Raw genomic sequence first — 24,478 nt, 5'->3', positions numbered from 1 at the left:
TAGAGTGATCAATGAGTGGAACAGGCTGCCACGAGAAGTGGTGAGTTCTCCTTCAATGGAAGTCTTCAAACAGAGGCTGGACAGACATCTAACTGGGATGATTTAACGAATCCTGCTTTGAGCAGGGGGTTGGACCAGATGGCCCAGGAGGTCCCTTCCAACTCTACGATTCTATGATTCTATGATTAAGCTCTGACTGAGGTAGCAGTTAGGATGAGTGGGCTACAGGATGGCCAAGACCAGAGGACTCGGGTCCTGCCAGCGCTGCCGCTGCCGTTTCTTCATCCTCATCAGATGAGGAGTTTGATTTCGACAAGTATATTGATGAGATGGATTAGACAAAGCGTTGCCGCAAGGAAAAAGATTCCACTCTCATAGAAAACAGATTGACCATATTTCAGCAAAATGTTTCACTTGCTCTCAAAGATGTAGAAGAGATCAACCGTTCATCAAAACCGACTGTGCATGAGGCAATTCCTTTACACCCTGACATTGTTAGAGATGTTCCCATGTGGTTACGGCTTTGCCTCCAACCCAAGTTACTGTAGAGAGGTTGTTCTCTAGTCTTAAAGTAATTAGGTCAGATTTGAGGTCATCTATGAAGGAGGATCTGATGGAGGCGATACCATTCCTCAGAACAAAATTCATAGACTGCACAAATGTTATTCAGTAGGTTTTTGTTGAAAACCGTTTTCCCCCACTTACTGCATAGTGTATTGTGTATTTACAATTAAACATTTTTTGTGTTCTAAAGTTGTATTCCAATAAATATTTTTTATGTTCTAAGTACCTTGATTGTTGTATCAGAATGGTAATTAAAAGCCTGATGTCACCATTCTACTACAGTAAATGTATCACTTAGGCTGGTTTCAGACTAGCGCATTTTACATGCAGCACACGGCGCCTCTAAGCCCCGCCCCCCCGGTCATTTCCTCCTATCGCACACGGCTGCATGCGATCTGCACACCCTATCTTTAGCATAGGGTATGCAGACCGTGTGCTGGCCGTGCCCTAGTATGATTTTTGCGTGCGCTGCGCACTTATGAAGGTGCGCCGAGCGCACCAAAATGCAACAAGGTGCATTCGGCGCGCACCTTCAAAAGTGCGCAGTGCACGCAAAAATCCTACTAGCGCATGGCCAGCACACGGTCTGCGCACCGTATGCTAAAGATAGGGTGCGCAGATCGCATGCAGCCATGTGCGATAGTAGGAGGAAATGACCAGGCGGGGCTTAGCGGTGCCATGCGCTGCATGTAAAATGCGCTAGTCTGAAACCAGCCTTAATCATGAGCCATGTATGAGAGAGTTGGGGTCAGAAATTGAAGAGTTGGAGGTTTGGCTTTCCGACTCCACAGCTCTGATTGCATCAGAGCAGATGTAATGTATTAAAGGGGTTGTCTATGACGTTAACATTGATGGTCTATCCTTAGAATAGCTCACCATTGTCTGATCGGTGTAGGAGTGACACACGGCACTTGCGCCAATCAACTGCTCCCAGTGTTGGCGGTGCCCAAATCTGCTCAGCTCTGTTGACTGGATAGTGTCCGGGTACTGCCCATCTGTTCAATAGCAGGTGGATGGGCAGTACCCGGCCACTATACAGTCGACAGGTGTGCAGCTCCACACGAAAGCGGCAGCAGCGGATGCAGGTGGTGCTGGGTGTCGAAACCTCACCGATCAGACATTGATGACCTATTCTAAGGACAGGCCATCAATGTTAACGTCGTGGACAACCCCTTTAAAATCATCAAACCTGCTCGGATACAATGTAGCAAAATATTATTAGGTTTCTATCATCTGGATGTAGGAGAGTCTACACAAGACAAGGAGACCCCGGACTCACATGTTCTCTAGGATTATTTTTGTCAGGAGATTCTTCAGGTTCTGGTGGAAGTCGTCCGGGAACACGGAGAATATCTGCTCTGCCGAGGTCAGGCCTCTGTACACCATGTGCCGGGTGAGGGAGTGCACTGCCTGTATCACCTAATACACAGGGAGGGAATGGACGCTTTACTACACAGAACAGACCAGTGAAGGCTGCATTAGTCTGTCACATGACTCTGCATGGGAGATAGAGATATATATATATATCTCCTTTGAAGAGCTGAACCCACCACTCAAGATGCTGTACAACAACAGAAAACAATAAGAACATAATTTAAGTATTTGTCTGAAGTCGGAAACGAGCTTTTCTTCTGGTTATCACCCCTCCCACCAACCATGGGGTACGAGAGACCACCACTTATACTGGTATTTCTGTCCTGGCCTTTTCTGCACATTATCACCCCTGAAATGTGCAGTGTCCGCCTATTGTGTGAGGGAACATGAGGGTCGGCCATGTTCATTTTACGATGCTAAAGAATTTCTTCCGTCAGAGATAAACTGCGCCGGAGAAATCCGACAGCCGCTTATCTCCCTGGCCGATCCGAGCAGGTGTTTTTACAGGCTCTTTCATTTTTTTTCCTTATTATTTCTTTGTGGCCCCATGCGAGCACCCACCTGAGACGCCTCCTCCGCAGTCACCGACAGGCTGGACGACACGCTGTCAATCAGCTGGATGGAGCCGACCGCCGAACGGGGGAAGGAGTCTCTGCAAAGTTTCTGCACCGCATCCTTTGAGGAGGCCTGAAACGGGAGAAGAAGAGGCGAGGGTCAGGGGGGAGGACGCGGAGGCGAAGGTCAGGGGGTGGATGACATGGAGGCTGTGTGAGGGCGCAATACAGGAGGCAACTGTAACAAACCCTCAGCTGTGACGATAAGTTCTGTACACATTTACACAACGCTGAAGTTGGTTTCTTATTCGGCAATTTTTTCTTTTCTGTTTTTTTTTTTTTTATAGGTTTATCAACAAAAAATAATCACCACAATAACTTACAATGCGGCTAGGAGCCTGATGTGAATACTTAACAACAGCTGAAAAATTATAAAACTGGCACAAAAATGGGCAAAATGGGCACCAAAGGGCGTCAATGAAAGGGTTAACGGGAATATGTCGCCACTTTTTTAGCATACCATGTAAAAATATCAATCAATTCAGTGTCACCTATGCATTATAGCAGTACTTTTGATACCCCCTGACTCCCCACGTATGATCCATAAATACCGTTCATATTCTTCCCGCGGTGTATGTAAATCTACTCAGTCCGATGGGCGGGGCTTATTGTCAGTCTCTCCTCCCCCTCCTGTCTTGTTTTACGCATTTCTTTCTTGTACTTCCTGTGGTCTCGTACTGTTGCCGCGCGTGCGCAACCAAATGGCCTCTCGCACGTGCACAGCATGCTTTGCCCAACTGTGGTCAAAGCATAAAATCAGTATTGCGCATGTGCCGGCATACGCTATTACGTTCTATGGCCCGGAAGTATTGCGATGCAAATTGTGTGTTCCCTCACGCATCGCAATACTTCCTGCTGGCCATAGAACGTAATAGCGCATGCGCAATACTGATTTTATGCTTTGACCACTGTTGGGCAAAGCATACTGCGCACGCGCAAAAGGCTATTTGATTGCGCACGCGCGGTAACAGTATCCAAACGCAGGAATTACAAGAAAGAAATGCGCAAATCAAGACAGGAAAGGGGGGGGGGGGAGAGACGGACAATAAGCCCCGCCCATCGGATCGAACATATTTACATATACCGTGTGAGGAATATAAACGGTATTTAAGGATCATACGTGGGGAGTCAGGGGGTATCGAAAGTACTGCTATAATGCATAGGTGACACTGAATTGAATGATATTTTTACATGATATGCGAAAAAAGTGGCGACAGATTCCCTTTAAATGACTTTGGGCCACTGATATCACAGTGCAGACATATAGAACAAGGAGCCCCACTTCAAAACCCAGGACCCTCTAGCCTGGCCCAAATAGGTTCTAGGCATCAGAACTGGCATCAAAGTAGCCAGACAGTGGATTTTGGTCATTTTAATAAGTAACTGGTGCTTTTAAGGGGTTAAATGACTCTGTTCCACTGATGTCACGCTAAGAACACACAGATAGTAACGCCCTGCATTAAACCCAGCTCCCTCCAGCCTGGCCCAAATGGGTTCTGGGCATCAAAGTGGGCAATTTTCACAGATTGGAATAAGGAACTGATGTTTTTAAAAGGTTAAATGACATTGGGCCACCGATCTCTCACTAAGAATACACAGATAGTGATGCCCAGAAGCCATTCGGGTCAGGATGGAGGGTCCTGGGTTTGATGCGGGGCATCAATGTCTGTGTATTCTTAGTGTGAGATCAGTGGCCCAAAGTCATTTAACCCTTTCATTTATGCCCTTTTTAGTGCCAGTTCTATAGTTTTTGTAGCTGTTAAGTGTATTCCCACCAGGCCTCCGCGCCGTATTGTATGCTATTATTGTGATTTTTTTTTTTTTTATAGGTTTAACAACAAAAAATAAAGAAAAAAGAATTGACGAATAAGAAACCAACTTCAGCCTCGTCACGTTTACAGCCTGTAATAATAGAAATGCCAGCTCTCCCCGCGCGCCGGTACTTGTAGTCCCCGTGTAACAGGCTCTCCCCAGATGCTGGTACTTGTAGCCCCCGTGTAACAGGCTTTCCCCGCGCTGGTACTTGTAGCCCCCATGTAACAGGCTCTCCCCGCGCTGGTACTTGTAGTCCCCATGTAACAGGCTCTCCCCCCACGCTGGTACTTGTAGTCCCCATGTAACAGGCTCTCCCCAGATGCTGGTACTTGTAGTCCCCATGTAACAGGCTCTCCCCCCGCGCGCTGGTACTTGTAGCCCCCGTATAACAGGCTTTCACCCCGCGCTGGTACTTGTAGTCCCCATGTAACAGGCTCTCCCCAGATGCTGGTACTTGTAGCCCCCGTGTAACAGGCTCTCCCCCCGCGCTGGTACTTGTAGCCCCCATGTAACAGGCTCTCCCCACATGCTGGTACTTGTAGCCCCCGTGTAACAGGCTTTCCCCCCGCGATGGTACTTGTAGCCCCCATGTAACAGGCTCTCCCCAGATGCTGGTACTTGTAGCCCCCATGTAACAGGATCTCCCCGCGCGCTGGTACTTCTAGTCCCCAAGTAACAGGCTCTCCCCGCGCTGGTACTTGTAGCCCCCATGTAACAGGCTCTCCCCAGATGCTGGTACTTGTAGTCCCCATGTAACAGGCTCTCCCCAGATGCTGGTACTTGTAGCCCCCATGTAACAGGCTCTCCCCGCGCACTGGTACTTGTAGTCCCCATGTAACAGGCTCTCCCCCCGCGCTGGTACTTGTAGTCCCCATGTAACAGGCTCTCCCCCCCCCTGCGCTGGTACTTGTAGTCCCCATGTAACAGGCTCTCCCCCCGCGCGCTGGTACTTGTAGTCCCCATGTAACAGGCTCTCCCCCCGCGCGCTGGTACTTGTAGCCCCCGTGTAACAGGCTCTCCCCCCACGCGCTGGTACTTGTAGTCCCCATGTAACAGGCTCTCCCCCCGCGCTGGTACTTGTAGTCCCCATGTAACAGGCTCTCCCCAGATGCTGGTACTTGTAGCCCCCGTGTAACAGGCTCTCCCCGCGCGCTGGTACTTGTAGTCCCCATGTAACAGGCTCTCCCCCCGCGCTGGTACTTGTAGTCCCCATGTAACAGGCTCTCCCCCCCCTGCGCTGGTACTTGTAGTCCCCATGTAAAAGGCTCTCCCCCCGCGCGCTGGTACTTGTAGTCCCCATGTAACAGGCTCTCCCCCCGCGCGCTGGTACTTGTAGTCCCCATGTAACAGGCTCTCCCCCCACGCGCTGGTACTTGTAGTCCCCATGTAACAGGCTTTCCCCGCGCGCTGGTACTTGTAGTCCCCATGTAACAGGCTCTCCCCGTGCGCTGGTACTTGTAGTCCCCATGTAACAGGCATTCCCCGCGCGCTGGTACTTGTAGTCCCCATGTAACAGGCTCTCCCCGTGCGCTGGTACTTGTAGTCCCCATGTAACAGGCTCTCCCCGTGCGCTGGTACTTGTAGTCCCCATTTAACAGGCTCTCCCCGCGCTGGTACTTGTAGTCCCCATGTAACAGGCTCTCCCCCCGCACGCTGGTACTTGTAGTCCCCATGTAACAGGCTCTCCCCAGATGCTGGTACTTGTAGCCCCCGTGTAACAGGCTCTCCCCCCCCGCGCTGGTACTTGTAGTCCCCATGTAACAGGCTCTCCCCGCGCTGGTACTTGTAGTCCCCATGTAACAGGCTCTCCCCCCGCACGCTGGTACTTGTAGTCCCCATGTAACAGGCTCTCCCCAGATGCTGGTACTTGTAGCCTCCGTGTAACAGGCTCTCCCCCCCCGCGCTGGTACTTGTAGCCCCCGTGTAACAGGCTCTCCCCCCACGCGCTGGTACTTGTAGTCCCCATGTAACAGGCTCTCCCCGCGCTGGTACTTGTAGTCCCCATGTAACAGGCTCTCCCTGCGCGCTGGTACTTGTAGTCCCCATGTAACAGGCTCTCCCCCCCCCCGCGCTGGTACTTGTAGTCCCCATGTAACAGGCTCTCCCCCCGCGCTGGTACTTGTAGTCCCCATGTAACAGGCTCTCCCCCCCGCGCTGGTACTTGTAGTCCCCATGTAACAGGCTCTCCCCCCGCGCTGGTACTTGTAGTCCCCATGTAACAGGCTCTCCCCCCGCGCTGGTACTTGTAGTCCCCATGTAACAGGCTCTCCCCCCCCCTGCGCTGGTACTTGTAGTCCCCATGTAACAGGCTCTCCCCCCGCGCGCTGGTACTTGTAGTCCCCATGTAACAGGCTCTCCCCCCGCGCGCTGGTACTTGTAGCCCCCGTGTAACAGGCTTTCCCCCCGCGCTGGTACTTGTAGTCCCCATGTAACAGGCTCTCCCCCCGCGCGCTGGTACTTGTAGTCCCCATGTAACAGGCTCTCCCCCCACGCACTGGTACTTGTAGCCCCCGTGTAACAGGCTTTCCCCCCGCGCTGGTACTTGTAGTCCCCATTTAACAGGCTCTCCCCCCGCGCGCTGGTACTTGTAGTCCCCATGTAACAGGCTCTCCCCCCACGCACTGGTACTTGTAGTCCCCATGTAACAGGCTCTCCCCAGATGCTGGTACTTGTAGCCCCCGTGTAACAGGCTCTCCCCCCACGCGCTGGTACTTGTAGTCCCCATGTAACAGGCTCTCCCCCCGCGCGCTGGTACAAGTCGTCCCCATGTAACAGGCTCTCCCCCCGCGCGCTGGTACTAGTAGCCCCCGTATAACAGGCTTTCCCCCCGCGCTGGTACTTGTAGCCCCCGTATAACAGGCTCTCCCCAGATGCTGGTACTTGTAGCCCCCGTGTAACAGGCTTTCCCCGCGCGCTGGTACTTGTAGTCCCCATGTAACAGGCTCTCCCCCTGCGCGCTGGTACTTGTAGTCCCCATGTAACAGGCTCTCCCCAGATGCTGGTACTTGTAGCCCCCGTGTAACAGGCTTTCCCCGCGCGCTGGTACTTGTAGTCCCCATGTAACAGGCTCTCCCCGTGCGCTGGTACTTGTAGTCCCCATGTAACAGGCTCTCCCCGCGCGCTGGTACTTGTAGTCCCCATGTAACAGGCTCTCCCCAGATGCTGGTACTTGTAGCCCTCGTGTAACAGGCTTCCCCCCCCACGCTGGTACTTGTAGTCCCCATGTAACAGGCTCTCCCCAGATGCTGGTACTTGTAGTCCCCATGTAACAGACTCTCCCCCGCGCTTGTACTTGCAGCCCCCATGTAACAGACTCTCCCTCCAGCGCTGGTACTTGTAGTCCCCATGTAACAGGCTCTCCCCAGATGCTGGTACTTGTAGTCCCCATGTAACAGGCTCTCCCCAGATGCTGGTACTTGTAGTCCCCATGTAACAGGCTCTCCCCGCGCGCTGGTACTTGTAGTCATCGTGTAACAGGCTCTCCCCGCGCGCTGGTACTTGTAGTCCCCATGTAACAGACTCTCCCCCGCGCTGGTACTTGTAGTCCCCATGTAACAGGCTCTCCCCAGATGCTGGTACTTGTAGTCCCCATGTAACAGGCTCTCCCCACGCGCTGGTACTTGTAGTCCCCATGTAACAGGCTCTCCCCACGCTGGTACTTGTAGTCCCCATGTAACAGGCTCTCCCCAGATGCTGGTACTTGTAGTCCCCATGTAACAGGCTCTCCCCGCGCGCTGGTACTTGTAGTCTTCGTGTAACAGGCTCTCCCTGCGCGCTGGTACTTGTAGTCCCCATGTAACAGACTCTCCCCCGCGCTGGTACTTGTAGTCCCCGTGTAACAGGCTCTCCCCAGATGCTGGTACTTGTAGTCCCCATGTAACAGGCTCTCCCCGCGCGCTGGTACTTGTAGTCCCCATGTAACAGGCTCTCCCCACGCTGGTACTTGTAGTCCCCATGTAACAGGCTCTCCCCCCGCGCTGGTACTTGTAGTCCCCATGTAACAGGCTCTCCCCAGATGCTGGTACTTGTAGCCCCCGTGTAACAGGCTTTCCCCGCGCGCTGGTACTTTTAGCCCCCGTGTAACAGGCTTTCCCCGCGCGCTGGTACTTGTAGCCCCCATGTAACAGGCTCTCCCCAGATGCTGGTACTTGTAGTCCCCGTGTAACAGGCTTTCCCCCCGCGCTGGTACTTGTAGCCCCCATGTAACAGGCTCTCCCCAGATGCTGGTACTTGTAGCCCCCATGTAACAGGATCTCCCCGCGCGCTGGTACTTGTAGTCCCCATGTAACAGGCTCTCCCCGCGCGCTGGTACTTGTAGTCCCCATGTAACAGGCTCTCCCTGCGCTGGTACTTGTAGTCCCCATGTAACAGGCTCTACCCCCACGCCGGTACTTGTAGTCCCCATGTAACAGGCTCTCCCCAGATGCTGGTACTTGTAGCCCCCGTGTAACAGGCTCTCCCCCCGCGCTGGTACTTGTAGTCCCCATTTAACAGGCTCTCCCCAGATGCTGGTACTTGTAGCCCCCGTGTAACAGGCTCTCTCCCCGCGCGCTGGTACTTGTAGTCCCCATTTAACAGGCTCTCCCCAGATGCTGGTACTTGTAGTCCCCATGTAACAGGCTCTCCCCCCGCGCTGGTACTTGTAGTCCCCATGTAACAGGCTCTCCCCCCCCCGCGCTGGTACTTGTAGTCCCCATGTAACAGGCTCTCCCCCCTGGCGCTGGTACTTGTAGCCCCGTGTAACAGGCTTTCCCCCCGCGCTGGTACTTGTAGTCCCCATGTAACAGGCTCTCCCCCCGCGCGCTGGTACTTGTAGTCCCCATGTAACAGGCTCTCCCCGCGCGCTGGTACTTGTAGTCCCCATGTAACAGGCTCTCCCCGTGCGCTGGTACTTGTAGTCCCCATGTAACAGGCTTTCCCCGCGCGCTGGTACTTGTAGTCCCCATGTAACAGGCTCTCCCCGCGCGCTGGTACTTGTAGTCCCCATGTAACAGGCTCTCCCCGCGCGCTGGTACTTGTAGTCCCCATGTAACAGGCTCTCCCCAGATGCTGGTACTTGTAGTCCCCATGTAACAGGCTCTCCCCAGATGCTGGTACTTGTAGTCCCCATGTAACAGGCTCTCCCCAGATGCTGGTACTTGTAGCCCCCATGTAACAGGCTCTCCTCGCGCGCTGGTACTTGTAGCCCCCATGTAACAGGCTCTCCCCAGATGCTGGTACTTGTAGTCCCCATGTAACAGGCTCTCCCCCCGCGCGCTGGTACTTGTAGTCCCCATGTAACAGGCTCTCCCCAGATGCTGGTACTTGTAGTCCCCATGTAACAGGCTCTCCCCCAGCGCTGGTACTTGTAGTCCCCATGTAACAGGCTCTCCCCCCGCGCTGGTACTTGTAGTCCCCATGTAACAGGCTCTCCCCCCGCGCTGGTACTTGTAGTCCCCATGTAACAGGCTCTCCCCAGATGCTGGTACTTGTAGTCCCCATGTAACAGGCTCTCCCCGCGCGCTGGTACTTGTAGTCCCCATGTAACAGGCTCTCCCCCCGCGCACTGGTACTTGTAGTCCCCATGTAACAGGCTCTCCCCGCGCGCTGGTACTTGTAGTCCCCATGTAACAGGCTCTCCCCAGATGCTGGTACTTGTAGCCCCCGTGTAACAGGCTTTCCCCCCCCCACGCTGGTACTTGTAGTCCCCATGTAACAGGCTCTCCCCAGATGCTGGTACTTGTAGTCCCCATGTAACAGGCTCTCCGCGCGCGCTGGTACTTGTAGTCCCCATGTAACAGGCTCTCCCCCCGCGCACTGGTACTTGTAGTCCCCATGTAACAGGCTCTCCCCGCGCGCTGGTACTTGTAGTCCCCATGTAACAGGCTCTCCCCAGATGCTGGTACTTGTAGCCCCCGTGTAACAGGCTTCCCCCCCCCCACGCTGGTACTTGTAGTCCCCATGTAACAGGCTCTCCCCAGATGCTGGTACTTGTAGCCCCCATGTAACAGGCTCTCCCCGCGCGCTGGTACTTGTAGCCCCCATGTAACAGGCTCTCCCCAGATGCTGGTACTTGTAGTCCCCATGTAACAGGCTCTCCCCCCGCGCTGGTACTTGTAGTCCCCATGTAACAGGCTCTCCCCCCGCGCTGGTACTTGTAGTCCCCATGTAACAGGCTCTCCCCCCGCGCTGGTACTTGTAGTCCCCATGTAACAGGCTCTCCCCAGATGCTGGTACTTGTAGTCCCCATGTAACAGGCTCTCCACCGCGCGCTGGTACTTGTAGTCCCCATGTAACAGGCTCTCCCCAGATGCTGGTACTTGTAGTCCCCATGTAACAGGCTCTCTCCAGATGCTGGTACTTGTAGTCCCCATGTAACAGGCTCTCCCCCCGTGCTGGTACTTGTAGTCCCCATGTAACAGGCTCTCCCCCTGCGCTGGTACTTGTAGTCCCCATGTAACAGGCTCTCCCCGCGTGCTGGTACTTGTAGTCCCCATGTAACAGGCTCTCCCCGCGCGCTGGTACTTGTAGTCCCCATGTAACAGGCTCTCCCCCCGCGCGCTGGTACTTGTAGTCCCCATGTAACAGGCTCTCCCCACATGCTGGTACTTGTAGCCCCCATGTAACAGGCTCTCCCCGCGCGCTGGTACTTGTAGTCCCCATGTAACAGGCTCTCCCCACATGCTGGTACTTGTAGCCCCCATGTAACAGGCTCTCCCCACATGCTGGTACTTGTAGCCCCCATGTAACAGGCTCTCCCCACATGCTGGTACTTGTAGCCCCCATGTAACAGGCTTTCCCCGCGCGCTGGTACTTGTAGCCCCCATGTAACAGGCTCTCCCCCCGCGCTGGTACTTGTAGTCCCCATGTAACAGGCTCTCCCCCCCGCGCTGGTACTTGTAGTCCCCATGTAACAGGCTCTCCCCCCGCGCGCTGGTACTTGTAGTCCCCATGTAACAGGCTCTCCCCAGATGCTGGTACTTGTAGCCCCCGTGTAACAGGCTCTCCCCCCCCGCGCTGGTACTTGTAGCCTCCGTGTAACAGGCTCTCCCCCCGCGCTGGTACTTGTAGTCCCCATGTAACAGGCTCTCCCCCCCGCGCTGGTACTTGTAGTCCCCATGTAACAGGCTCTCCCCCCGCACGCTGGTACTTGTAGTCGCCATGTAACAGGCTCTCCCCCCGCGCGCTGGTACTTGTAGCCCCCGTGTAACAGGCTTTCCCCCCGCGCGCTGGTACTTGTAGTCCCCATGTAACAGGCTCTCCCCCCGCGCGCTGGTACTTGTAGTCCCCATGTAACAGGCTCTCCCCCCGCGCGCTGGTACTTGTAGTCCCCATGTAACAGGCTCTCCCCCCGCGCGCTGGTACTTGTAGCCCCCGTATAACAGGCTTTCCCCCCGCGCTGGTACTTGTAGTCCCCATGTAACAGGCTCTCCCCCCGCGCTGGTACTTGTAGTCCCCATGTAACAGGCTCTCCCCCTGCGCGCTGGTACTTGTAGTCCCCATGTAACAGGCTCTCCTCAGATGCTGGTACTTGTAGTCCCCATGTAACAGGCTTTCCCCGCGCGCTGGTACTTGTAGTCCCCATGTAACAGGCTCTCCCCGTGCGCTGGTACTTGTAGTCCCCATGTAACAGGCTCTCCCCGCGCGCTGGTACTTGTAGTTCCCATGTAACAGGCTCTCCCCAGATGCTGGTACTTGTAGCCCCCGTGTAACTGGCTTCCCCCCCCCACGCTGGTACTTGTAGTCCCCATGTAACAGGCTCTCCCCAGATGCTGGTACTTGTAGTCCCCATGTAACAGACTCTCCCCCGCGCTTGTACTTGCAGCCCCCATGTAACAGACTCTCCCTCCAGCGCTGGTACTTGTAGTCCCCATGTAACAGGCTCTCCCCAGATGCTGGTACTTGTAGTCCCCATGTAACAGGCTCTCCCCAGATGCTGGTACTTGTAGTCCCCATGTAACAGGCTCTCCCCGCGCGCTGGTACTTGTAGTCCTCGTGTAACAGGCTCTCCCCGAGCGCTGGTACTTGTAGTCCCCATGTAACAGACTCTCCCCCGCGCTGGTACTTGTAGTCCCCATGTAACAGGCTCTCCCCGCGCGCTGGTACTTGTAGTCCCCATGTAACAGGCTCTCCCCAGATGCTGGTACTTGTAGCCCCCATGTAACAGGCTCTCCCCGCGCGCTGGTACTTGTAGTCCCCATGTAACAGGCTCTCCCCGCGCGCTGGTACTTGTAGTCCCCATGTAACAGGCTCTCCCCCCGCGCTGGTACTTGTAGTCCCCATGTAACAGGCTCTCCCCAGATGCTGGTACTTGTAGTCCCCATGTAACAGGCTCTCCCCGCACGCTGGTACTTGTAGCCCCCATGTAACAGGCTCTCCCCGCGCGCTGGTACTTGTAGTCACCATGTAACAGGCTCTCCCCGCGCGCTGGTACTTGTAGTCCCCATGTAACAGGCTCTCCCCGCGCGCTGGTACTTGTAGTCCCCATGTAACAGGCTCTCCCAGCGCGCTGGTACTTGTAGTCCCCATGTAACAGGCTCTCCCCGCGCGCTGGTACTTGTAGTCCCCATGTAACAGGCTCTCCCCGCGCGCTGGTACTTGTAGTCCCCATGTAACAGGCTCTCCCCGCGCGCTGGTACTTGTAGTCACCATGTAACAGGCTCTCCCCCCGCGCTGGTACTTGTAGTCCCCATGTAACAGGCTCTCCCCAGATGCTGGTACTTGTAGCCCCCATGTAACAGGCTCTCCCCCCGCGCTGGTACTTGTAGTCCCCATGTAACAGGCTCTCCCCAGATGCTGGTACTTGTAGCCCCCATGTAACAGGCTCTCCCCGCGCGCTGGTACTTGTAGTCACCATGTAACAGGCTCTCCCCGCGCGCTGGTACTTGTAGCCCCCATGTAACAGGCTCTCCCCAGATGCTGGTACTTGTAGCCCCCATGTAACAGGATCTCCCAGCGCGCTGGTACTTGTAGTCCCCATGTAACAGGATCTCCCCGCGCGCTGGTACTTGTAGTCCCCATGTAACAGGCTCTCCCTGCGCTGGTACTTGTAGTCCCCATGTAACAGGCTCTACCCCCGCGCTGGTACTTGTAGTCCCCATGTAACAGGCTCTCCCCAGATGCTGGTACTTGTAGCCCCCGTGTAACAGGCTCTCCCCCCGCGCGCTGGTACTTGTAGTCCCCATGTAACAGGCTCTCCCCCCGCGCTGGTACTTGTAGTCCCCATTTAACAGGCTCTCCCCAGATGCTGGTACTTGTAGCCCCCGTGTAACAGGCTCTCTCCCCGCGCGCTGGTACTTGTAGTCCCCATGTAACAGGCTCTCCCCCCGCGCTGGTACTTGTAGTCCCCATGTAACAGGCTCTCCCCCCCCCCGCGCTGGTACTTGTAGTCCCCATGTAACAGGCTCTCCCCCCGCGCGCTGGTACTTGTAGCCCCCGTGTAACAGGCTTTCCCCCCGCGCTGGTACTTGTAGTCCCCATGTAACAGGCTCTCCCCCCGCGCGCTGGTACTTGTAGTCCCCATGTAACAGGCTCTCCCCCCACGCGCTGGTACTTGTAGCCCCCGTGTAACAGGCTTTCCCCCCGCGCTGGTACTTGTAGTCCCCATTTAACAGGCTCTCCCCAGATGCTGGTACTTGTAGCCCCCGTGTAACAGGCTCTCTCCCCGCGCGCTGTTACTTGTAGTCCCCATGTAACAGGCTCTCCCCCCGCGCTGGTACTTGTAGTCCCCATGTAACAGGCTCTCCCCCCGCGCGCTGGTACTTGTAGTCCCCATGTAACAGGCTCTCCCCAGATGCTGGTACTTGTAGCCCCCGTTTAACAGGCTTTCCCCACGCGCTGGTACTTGTAGTCCCCATGTAACAGGCTCTCCCCGTGCGCTGGTACTTGTAGTCCCCATGTAACAGGCTCTCCCCGCGCTGGTACTTGTAGTCCCCATGTAACAGGCTCTCCCCCCGCGCTGGTACTTGTAGTCCCCATGTAACAGGCTCTCCCCAGATGCTGGTACTTGTAGCCCCCATGTAACAGGCTCTCCCCGCGCGCTGGTACTTGTAGTCCCCATGTAACAGGCTCTCCCCCAGCGCTGTTACTTGTAGTCCCCATGTAACAGGCTCTCCCCCCCCGCGCTGGTACTTGTAGTCCCCATGTAACAGGCTCTCCCCCCGCGCGCTGGTACTTGTAGTCCCCATGTAACAGGCTCTCCCCCCGCGCGCTGGTACTTGTAGCCCCCGTATAACAGGCTTTCCCCCAGCGCTGGTACTTGTAGTCCCCATGTAACAGGCTCTCCCCCCGCGCTGGTACTTGTAGTCCCCATGTAACAGGTTCTCCCCAGATGCTGGTACTTGTAGCCCCCGTGTAACAGGCTTTCCCCCAGCGCTGGTACTTGTAGTCCCCATGTAACAGGCTCTCCCCCCGCGCGCTGGTACTTGTAGTCCCCATGTAACAGGCTCTCCCCAGATGCTGGTACTTGTAGCCCCCGTGTAACAGGCTTTCCCCGCGCGCTGGTACTTGTAGTCCCCATGTAACAGGCTCTCCCCGTGCGCTGGTACTTGTAGTCCCCATGTAACAGGCTCTCCCCGCGCGCTGGTACTTGTAGTCCCCATGTAACAGGCTCTCCCCAGATGCTGGTACTTGTAGTCCCCATGTAACAGGCTCTCCCCAGATGCTGGTACTTGTAGCCCCCATGTAACAGGCTCTCCTCGCGCGCTGGTACTTGTAGCCCCCATGTAACAGGCTCTCCCCAGATGCTGGTACTTGTAGTCCCCATGTAACAGGCTCTCCCCCCGCACGCTGGTACTTTTAGTCCCCATGTAACAGGCTCTCCCCCCGCGCGCTGGTACTTGTAGTCCCCATGTAACAGGCTCTCCCCCAGCGCTGGTACTTGTAGTCCCCATGTAACAGGCTCTCCCCCCGCGCTGGTACTTGTAGTCCCCATGTAACAGGCTCTCCCCCCGCGCTGGTACTTGTAGTCCCCATGTAACAGGCTCTCCCCGCACGCTGGTACTTGTAGTCCCCATGTAACAGGCTCTCCCCAGATGCTGGTACTTGTAGTCCCCATGTAACAGACTCTCCCCGCGCGCTGGTACTTGTAGTCCCCATGTAACAGGCTCTCCCCCCGCGCACTGGTACTTGTAGTCCCCATGTAACAGGCTCTCCCCCCGCGCACTGGTACTTGTAGTCCCCATGTAACAGGCTCTCCCCGCGCGCTGGTACTTGTAGTCCCCATGTAACAGGCTCTCCCCAGATGCTGGTACTTGTAGCCCCCATGTAACAGGCTCTCCCCGCGCGCTGGTACTTGTAGTCCCCATGTAACAGGCTCTCCCCGCGCGCTGGTACTTGTAGTCCCCATGTAACAGGCTCTCCCCCCGCGCTGGTACTTGTAGTCCCCATGTAACAGGCTCTCCCCAGATGCTGGTACTTGTAGTCCCCATGTAACAGGCTCTCCCCGCACGCTGGTACTTGTAGCCCCCATGTAACAGGCTCTCCCCGCGCGCTGGTACTTGTAGTCACCATGTAACAGGCTCTCCCCGCGCGCTGGTACTTGTAGTCCCCATGTAACAGGCTCTCCCCGCGCGCTGGTACTTGTAGTCCCCATGTAACAGGCTCTCCCAGCGCGCTGGTACTTGTAGTCCCCATGTAACAGGCTCTCCCCGCGCGCTGGTACTTGTAGTCCCCATGTAACAGGCTCTCCCCGCGCGCTGGTACTTGTAGTCCCCATGTAACAGGCTCTCCCCGCGCGCTGGTACTTGTAGTCACCATGTAACAGGCTCTCCCCCCGCGCTGGTACTTGTAGTCCCCATGTAACAGGCTCTCCCCAGATGCTGGTACTTGTAGCCCCCATGTAACAGGCTCTCCCCGCGCGCTGGTACTTGTAGTCACCATGTAACAGGCTCTCCCCGCGCGCTGGTACTTGTAGCCCCCATGTAACAGGCTCTCCCCAGATGCTGGTACTTGTAGCCCCCATGTAACAGGATCTCCCAGCGCGCTGGTACTTGTAGTCCCCATGTAACAGGATCTCCCCGCGCGCTGGTACTTGTAGTCCCCATGTAACAGGCTCTCCCTGCGCTGGTACTTGTAGTCCCCATGTAACAGGCTCTACCCCCGCGCTGGTACTTGTAGTCCCCATGTAACAGGCTCTCCCCAGATGCTGGTACTTGTAGCCCCCGTGTAACAGGCTCTCCCCCCGCGCGCTGGTACTTGTAGTCCCCATGTAACAGGCTCTCCCCCCGCGCTGGTACTTGTAGTCCCCATTTAACAGGCTCTCCCCAGATGCTGGTACTTGTAGCCCCCGTGTAACAGGCTCTCTCCCCGCGCGCTGGTACTTGTAGTCCCCATGTAACAGGCTCTCCCCCCGCGCTGGTACTTGTAGTCCCCATGTAACAGGCTCTCCCCCCCCCGCGCTGGTACTTGTAGTCCCCATGTAACAGGCTCTCCCCCCGCGCGCTGGTACTTGTAGCCCCCGTGTAACAGGCTTTCCCCCCGCGCTGGTACTTGTAGTCCCCATGTAACAGGCTCTCCCCCCGCGCGCTGGTACTTGTAGTCCCCATGTAACAGGCTCTCCCCCCACGCGCTGGTACTTGTAGCCCCCGTGTAACAGGCTTTCCCCCCGCGCTGGTACTTGTAGTCCCCATTTAACAGGCTCTCCCCAGATGCTGGTACTTGTAGCCCCCGTGTAACAGGCTCTCTCCCCGCGCGCTGTTACTTGTAGTCCCCATGTAACAGGCTCTCCCCCCGCGCTGGTACTTGTAGTCCCCATGTAACAGGCTCTCCCCCCGCGCGCTGGTACTTGTAGTCCCCATGTAACAGGCTCTCCCCAGATGCTGGTACTTGTAGCCCCCGTTTAACAGGCTTTCCCCACGCGCTGGTACTTGTAGTCCCCATGTAACAGGCTCTCCCCGTGCGCTGGTACTTGTAGTCCCCATGTAACAGGCTCTCCCCGCGCTGGTACTTGTAGTCCCCATGTAACAGGCTCTCCCCCCGCGCTGGTACTTGTAGTCCCCATGTAACAGGCTCTCCCCAGATGCTGGTACTTGTAGCCCCCATGTAACAGGCTCTCCCCGCGCGCTGGTACTTGTAGTCCCCATGTAACAGGCTCTCCCCCAGCGCTGTTACTTGTAGTCCCCATGTAACAGGATCTCCCCCCCCGCGCTGGTACTTGTAGTCCCCATGTAACAGGCTCTCCCCCCGCGCGCTGGTACTTGTAGTCCCCATGTAACAGGCTCTCCCCCCGCGCGCTGGTACTTGTAGCCCCCGTATAACAGGCTTTCCCCCAGCGCTGGTACTTGTAGTCCCCATGTAACAGGCTCTCCCCCCGCGCTGGTACTTGTAGTCCCCATGTAACAGGTTCTCCCCAGATGCTGGTACTTGTAGCCCCCGTGTAACAGGCTTTCCCCCAGCGCTGGTACTTGTAGTCCCCATGTAACAGGCTCTCCCCCCGCGCGCTGGTACTTGTAGTCCCCATGTAACAGGCTCTCCCCAGATGCTGGTACTTGTAGCCCCCGTGTAACAGGCTTTCCCCGCGCGCTGGTACTTGTAGTCCCCATGTAACAGGCTCTCCCCGTGCGCTGGTACTTGTAGTCCCCATGTAACAGGCTCTCCCCGCGCGCTGGTACTTGTAGTCCCCATGTAACAGGCTCTCCCCAGATGCTGGTACTTGTAGCCCCCATGTAACAGGCTCTCCTCGCGCGCTGGTACTTGTAGCCCCCATGTAACAGGCTCTCCCCAGATGCTGGTACTTGTAGTCCCCATGTAACAGGCTCTCCCCCCGCACGCTGGTACTTTTAGTCCCCATGTAACAGGCTCTCCCCCCGCGCGCTGGTACTTGTAGTCCCCATGTAACAGGCTCTCCCCCAGCGCTGGTACTTGTAGTCCCCATGTAACAGGCTCTCCCCCCGCGCTGGTACTTGTAGTCCCCATGTAACAGGCTCTCCCCCCGCGCTGGTACTTGTAGTCCCCATGTAACAGGCTCTCCCCGCACGCTGGTACTTGTAGTCCCCATGTAACAGGCTCTCCCCAGATGCTGGTACTTGTAGTCCCCATGTAACAGACTCTCCCCGCGCGCTGGTACTTGTAGTCCCCATGTAACAGGCTCTCCCCCCGCGCACTGGTACTTGTAGTCCCCATGTAACAGGCTCTCCCCCCGCGCACTGGTACTTGTAGTCCCCATGTAACAGGCTCTCCCCGCGCGCTGGTACTTGTAGTCCCCATGTAACAGGCTCTCCCCAGATGCTGGTACTTGTAGCCCCCGTGTAACAGGCTTTTCCCCCCCCACGCTGGTACTTGTAGTCCCCATGTAACAGGCTCTCCCCAGATGCTGGTACTTGTAGTCCCCATGTAACAGGCTCTCCCCAGATGCTGGTACTTGTAGCCCCCATGTAACAGGCTCTCCCCGCGCGCTGGTACTTGTAGCCCCCATGTAACAGGCTCTCCCCAGATGCTGGTACTTGTAGTCCCCATGTAACAGGCTCTCCCCCCGCGCTGGTACTTGTAGTCCCCATGTAACAGGCTCTCCCCCCGCGCTGGTACTTGTAGTCCCCATGTAACAGGCTCTCCCCCCGCGCTGGTACTTGTAGTCCCCATGTAACAGGCTCTCCCCCGCGCGCTGGTACTTGTAGTCCCCATGTAACAGGCTCTCCCCAGATGCTGGTACTTGTAGTCCCCATGTAACAGGCTCTCCCCCCGCGCTGGTACTTGTAGTCCCCATATAACAGGCTCTCCCCCCGCGCTGGTACTTGTAGTCCCCATGTAACAGGCTCTCCCCCCGCGCTGGTACTTGTAGTCCCCATGTAACAGGCTCTCCCCCGCGCGCTGGTACTTGTAGTCCCCATGTAACAGGCTCTCCCCAGATGCTGGTACTTGTAGTCCCCATGTAACAGGCTCTCTCCAGATGCTGGTACTTGTAGTCCCCATGTAACAGGCTCTCCCCCCGCGCTGGTACTTGTAGTCCCCATGTAACAGGCTCTCCCCAGATGCTGGTACTTGTAGTCCCCATGTAACAGGCTCTCCCCAGATGCTGGTACTTGTAGTCCCCATGTAACAGGCTCTCTCCAGATGCTGGTACTTGTAGTCCCCATGTAACAGGCTCTCCCCAGATGCTGGTACTTGTAGTCCCCATGTAACAGGCTCTCCCCAGATGCTGGTACTTGTAGTCCCCATGTAACAGGCTCTCCCCAGATGCTGGTACTTGTAGTCCCCATGTAACAGGCTCTCTCCAGATGCTGGTACTTGTAGTCCCATGTAACAGGCTCTCCCCCTGCGCTGGTACTTGTAGTCCCCATGTAACAGGCTCTCCCCGCGCGCTGGTACTTGTAGTCCCCATGTAACAGGCTCTCCCCGCGCGCTGGTACTTGTAGTCCCCATGTAACAGGCTCTCCCCCCCGCGCGCTGGTACTTGTAGTCCCCATGTAACAGGCTCTCCCCACATGCTGGTACTTGTAGCCCCCATGTAACAGGCTCTCCCCGCGCGCTGGTACTTGTAGCCCCCATGTAACAGGCTCTCCCCAGATGCTGGTACTTGTAGTCCCCATGTAACAGGCTTTCCCCGCGCGCTGGTACTTGTAGTCCCCATGTAACAGGCTTTCCCCCAGCGCTGGTACTTGTAGTCCCCATGTAACAGGCTCTCCCCCCGCGCTGGTACTTGTAGTCCCCATGTAACAGGCTCTCCCCCCGCGCGCTGGTACTTGTAGTCCCCATGTAACAGGCTCTCCCCAGATGCTGGTACTTGTAGTCCCCATGTAACAGGCTCTCCCCAGATGTTGGTACTTGTAGTCCCCATGTAACAGGCTCTCCCCCCGCGCTGGTACTTGTAGTCCCCATGTAACAGGCTCTCCCCGCGCGCTGGTACTTGTAGTCCCCATGTAACAGGCTCTCCCCGCGCGCTGGTACTTGTAGTCCCCATGTAACAGGCTCTCCCCGCGCGCTGGTACTTGTAGTCCCCATGTAACAGGCTCTCCCCCCGCGCGCTGGTACTTGTAGTACCCATGTAACAGGCTCTCCCCAGATGCTGGTACTTGTAGTCCCCATGTAACAGGCTTTCCCCGCACGCTGGTACTTGTAGTCCCCGTGTAACAGGCTCTCCCCGCGCGCTGGTACTTGTAGCCCCCATGTAACAGGCTCTCCCCAGATGCTGGTACTTGTAGTCCCCATGTAACAGGCTCTCCCCACATGCTGGTACTTGTCGCCCCCATGTAACAGGCTCTCCCCAGATGCTGGTACTTGTAGTCCCCATGTAACAGGCTTTCCCCGCACGCTGGTACTTGTAGTCCCCGTGTAACAGGCTCTCCCCAGATGCTGGTACTTGTAGTCCCCATGTAACAGGCTTTCCTCGCGCGCTGGTACTTGTAGCCCCCATGTAACAGGCTCTCCCCAGATGCTGGTACTTGTAGTCCCCGTGTAACAGGCTTTCCTCGCGCGCTGGTACTTGTAGCCCCCATGTAACAGGCTCTCCCCAGATGCTGGTACTTGTAGTCCCCGTGTAACAGGCTCTCCCCACATGCTGGTACTTGTAGCCCCCATGTAACAGGCTTTCCTCGCGCGCTGGTACTTGTAGCCCCCATGTAACAGGCTCTCCCCAGATGCTGGTACTTGTAGTCCCCGTGTAACAGGCTTTCCTCGCGCGCTGGTACTTGTAGCCCCCATGTAACAGGCTCTCCCCAGATGCTGGTACTTGTAGTCCCCATGTAACAGGCTCTCCCCACATGCTGGTACTTGTAGCCCCCATGTAACAGGCTTTCCTCGCGCGCTGGTACTTGTAGCCCCCATGTAACAGGCTCTCCCCAGATGCTGGTACTTGTAGTCCCCGTGTAACAGGCTCTCCCCAGATGCTGGTACTTGTAGTCCCCGTGTAACAGGCTCTCCCCAGATGCTGGTACTTGTAGTCCCCGTGTAACAGGCTCTCCCCAGATGCTGGTACTTGTAGTCCCCGTGTAACAGGCTCTCCCCAGATGCTGGTACTTGTAGTCCCCGTGTAACAGGCTCTCCCCAGATGCTGGTACTTGTAGTCCCCGTGTAACAGGCTCTCCCCAGATGCTGGTACTTGTAGTCCCCGTGTAACAGGCTCTCCCCAGATGCTGGTACTTGTAGTCCCCGTGTAACAGGCTCTCCCCACATGCTGGTACTTGTAGCCCCCATGTAACAGGCTTTCCTAGCGCGCTGGTACTTGTAGTCCCCGTGTAACAGGCTCTCCCCAGATGCTGGTACTTGTAGTCCCCGTGTAACAGGCTCTCCCCAGATGCTGGTACTTGTAGTCCCCGTGTAACAGGCTCTCCCCACATGCTGGTACTTGTAGCCCCCATGTAACAGGCTTTCCTCGCGCGCTGGTACTTGTAGCCCCCATGTAACAGGCTCTCCCCAGATGCTGGTACTTGTAGCCCCCATGTAACAGGCTCTCCCCGCGCGCTGGTACTTGTAGTCCCCGTGTAACAGGTTCTCCCCAGATGCTGGTACTTGTAGTCCCCGTGTAACAGGCTCTCCCCAGATGCTGGTACTTGTAGTCCCCGTGTAACAGGCTCTCCCCAGATGCTGGTACTTGTAGTCCCCGTGTAACAGGCTCTCCCCAGATGCTGGTACTTGTAGTCCCCGTGTAACAGGCTCTCCCCACATGCTGGTACTTGTAGCCCCCATGTAACAGGCTTTCCTCGCGCGCTGGTACTTGTAGTCCCCGTGTAACAGGCTCTCCCCAGATGCTGGTACTTGTAGTCCCCGTGTAACAGGCTCTCCCCAGATGCTGGTACTTGTAGTCCCCGTGTAACAGGCTCTCCCCACATGCTGGTACTTGTAGCCCCCATGTAACAGGCTTTCCTCGCGCGCTGGTACTTGTAGCCCCCATGTAACAGGCTCTCCCCAGATGCTGGTACTTGTAGCCCCCATGTAACAGGCTTTCCTCGCGCGCTGGTACTTGTAGCCCCCATGTAACAGGCTCTCCCCAGATGCTGGTACTTGTAGCCCCCATGTAACAGGCTCTCCCCGCGCGCTGGTACTTGTAGTCCCCGTGTAACAGGTTCTCCCCAGATGCTGGTACTTGTAGTCCCCATGTAACAGGCTCTCCCCAGATGCTGGTACTTGTAGTCCCCATGTAACAGGCTCTCCCCCCGCGCTGGTACTTGTAGTCCCCATGTAACAGGCTCTCCCCCCGCGCTGGTACTTGTAGTCCCCATGTAACAGGCTCTCCCCGCGCGCTGGTACTTGTAGTCCCCATGTAACAGGTTCTCCCCGCGCGCTGGTACTTGTAGCCCCCATGTAACAGGCTCTCCCCCCGCGCTGGTACTTGTAGTCCCCATGTAACAGGCTCTCCCCACATGCTGGTACTTGTAGTCCCCATGTAACAGGCTTTCCCCGCGCGCTGGTACTTGTAGCCCCCATGTAACAGGCTCTCCCCCCGCGCTGGTACTTGTAGTCCCCATGTAACAGGCTCTCCCCCCGCGCTGGTACTTGTAGTCCCCATGTAACAGGCTCTCCCCCCGCGCGCTGGTACTTGTAGTCCCCATGTAACAGGCTCTCCCCAGATGCTGGTACTTGTAGTCCACATGTAACAGGCTCTCCCCAGATGCTGGTACTTGTAGTCCCCATGTAACAGGCTCTCCCCCCGCGCTGGTACTTGTAGTCCCCATGTAACAGGCTCTCCCCGCGCGCTGGTACTTGTAGTCCCCATGTAACAGGCTCTCCCCGCTCGCTGGTACTTGTAGTCCCCATGTAACAGGCTCTCCCCGCGCGCTGGTACTTCTAGTCCCCATGTAACAGGCTCTCCCCGCGCGCTGGTACTTGTAGCCCCCATGTAACAGGCTTTCCTCGCGCGCTGGTACTTGTAGCCCCCATGTAACAGGCTCTCCCCAGATGCTGGTACTTGTAGTCCCCATGTAACAGGCTCTCCCCGCGCGCTGGTACTTGTAGTCCCCGTGTAACAGGCTCTCCCCAGATGCTGGTACTTGTAGCCCCCATGTAACAGGCTTTCCTCGCGCGCTGGTACTTGTAGTCCCCATGTAACAGGCTCTCCCCAGATGCTGGTACTTGTAGCCCCCATGTAACAGGCTCTCCCCAGATGCTGGTACTTGTAGTCCCCGTGTAACAGGCTCTCCCCAGATGCTGGTACTTGTAGCCCCCATGTAACAGGCTCTCCCCGCACGCTGGTACTTGTAGTCCCCATGTAACAGGCTCTCCCCAGATGCTGGTACTTGTAGCCCCCATGTAACAGGCTCTCCCCAGATGCTGGTACTTGTAGTCCCCGTGTAACAGGCTCTCCCCAGATGCTGGTACTTGTAGCCCCCATGTAACAGGCTCTCCCCAGATGCTGGTACTTGTAGTCCCCATGTAACAGGCTTTCCCCGCACGCTGGTACTTGTAGTCCCCGTGTAACAGGCTCTCCCCAGATGCTGGTACTTGTAGTCCCCATGTAACAGGCTTTCCTCGCGCGCTGGTACTTGTAGCCCCCATGTAACAGGCTCTCCCCAGATGCTGGTACTTGTAGTCCCCGTGTAACAGGCTTTCCTCGCGCGCTGGTACTTGTAGCCCCCATGTAACAGGCTCTCCCCAGATGCTGGTACTTGTAGTCCCCATGTAACAGGCTCTCCCCACATGCTGGTACTTGTAGCCCCCATGTAACAGGCTTTCCTCGCGCGCTGGTACTTGTAGCCCCCATGTAACAGGCTCTCCCCAGATGCTGGTACTTGTAGTCCCCATGTAACAGGCTCTCCCCACATGCTGGTACTTGTAGCCCCCATGTAACAGGCTTTCCTCGCGCGCTGGTACTTGTAGCCCCCATGTAACAGGCTCTCCCCAGATGCTGGTACTTGTAGTCCCCGTGTAACAGGCTCTCCCCAGATGCTGGTACTTGTAGTCCCCGTGTAACAGGCTCTCCCCAGATGCTGGTACTTGTAGTCCCCGTGTAACAGGCTCTCCCCAGATGCTGGTACTTGTAGTCCCCGTGTAACAGGCTCTCCCCAGATGCTGGTACTTGTAGTCCCCGTGTAACAGGCTCTCCCCAGATGCTGGTACTTGTAGTCCCCGTGTAACAGGCTCTCCCCAGATGCTGGTACTTGTAGTCCCCGTGTAACAGGCTCTCCCCAGATGCTGGTACTTGTAGTCCCCGTGTAACAGGCTCTCCCCAGATGCTGGTACTTGTAGTCCCCGTGTAACAGGCT

The 24,478-nt window shown here is 56.5% G+C and overlaps 1 protein-coding gene across 1 annotated transcript in view; it reads right to left on the bottom strand.

The window, feature by feature from the left end:
• Positions 1-24,478, bottom strand: part of COMMD9 (COMM domain containing 9) — a 40,669-nt gene that overhangs the window by 7,155 nt on the left and 9,036 nt on the right. Inside the window, exons 2-3 of the mRNA XM_073565250.1 lie at positions 2,500-2,625; positions 1,844-1,983 (exon numbers count right to left, since the gene is read on the bottom strand). Coding sequence (XP_073421351.1) covers positions 1,844-1,983; positions 2,500-2,625 — 266 coding nt within the window. The remainder of the gene's footprint in view (positions 1-1,843; positions 1,984-2,499; positions 2,626-24,478) is intronic.

Source organism: Dendrobates tinctorius, unplaced genomic scaffold (genome assembly GCF_039654945.1).
Source record: "Dendrobates tinctorius isolate UK_male_01 unplaced genomic scaffold, ASM3965494v1 ptg000612l, whole genome shotgun sequence".
Taxonomy (NCBI): Eukaryota; Metazoa; Chordata; class Amphibia; order Anura; family Dendrobatidae; genus Dendrobates; species Dendrobates tinctorius.
This window is presented reverse-complemented; position numbering and strand designations above follow the sequence as displayed.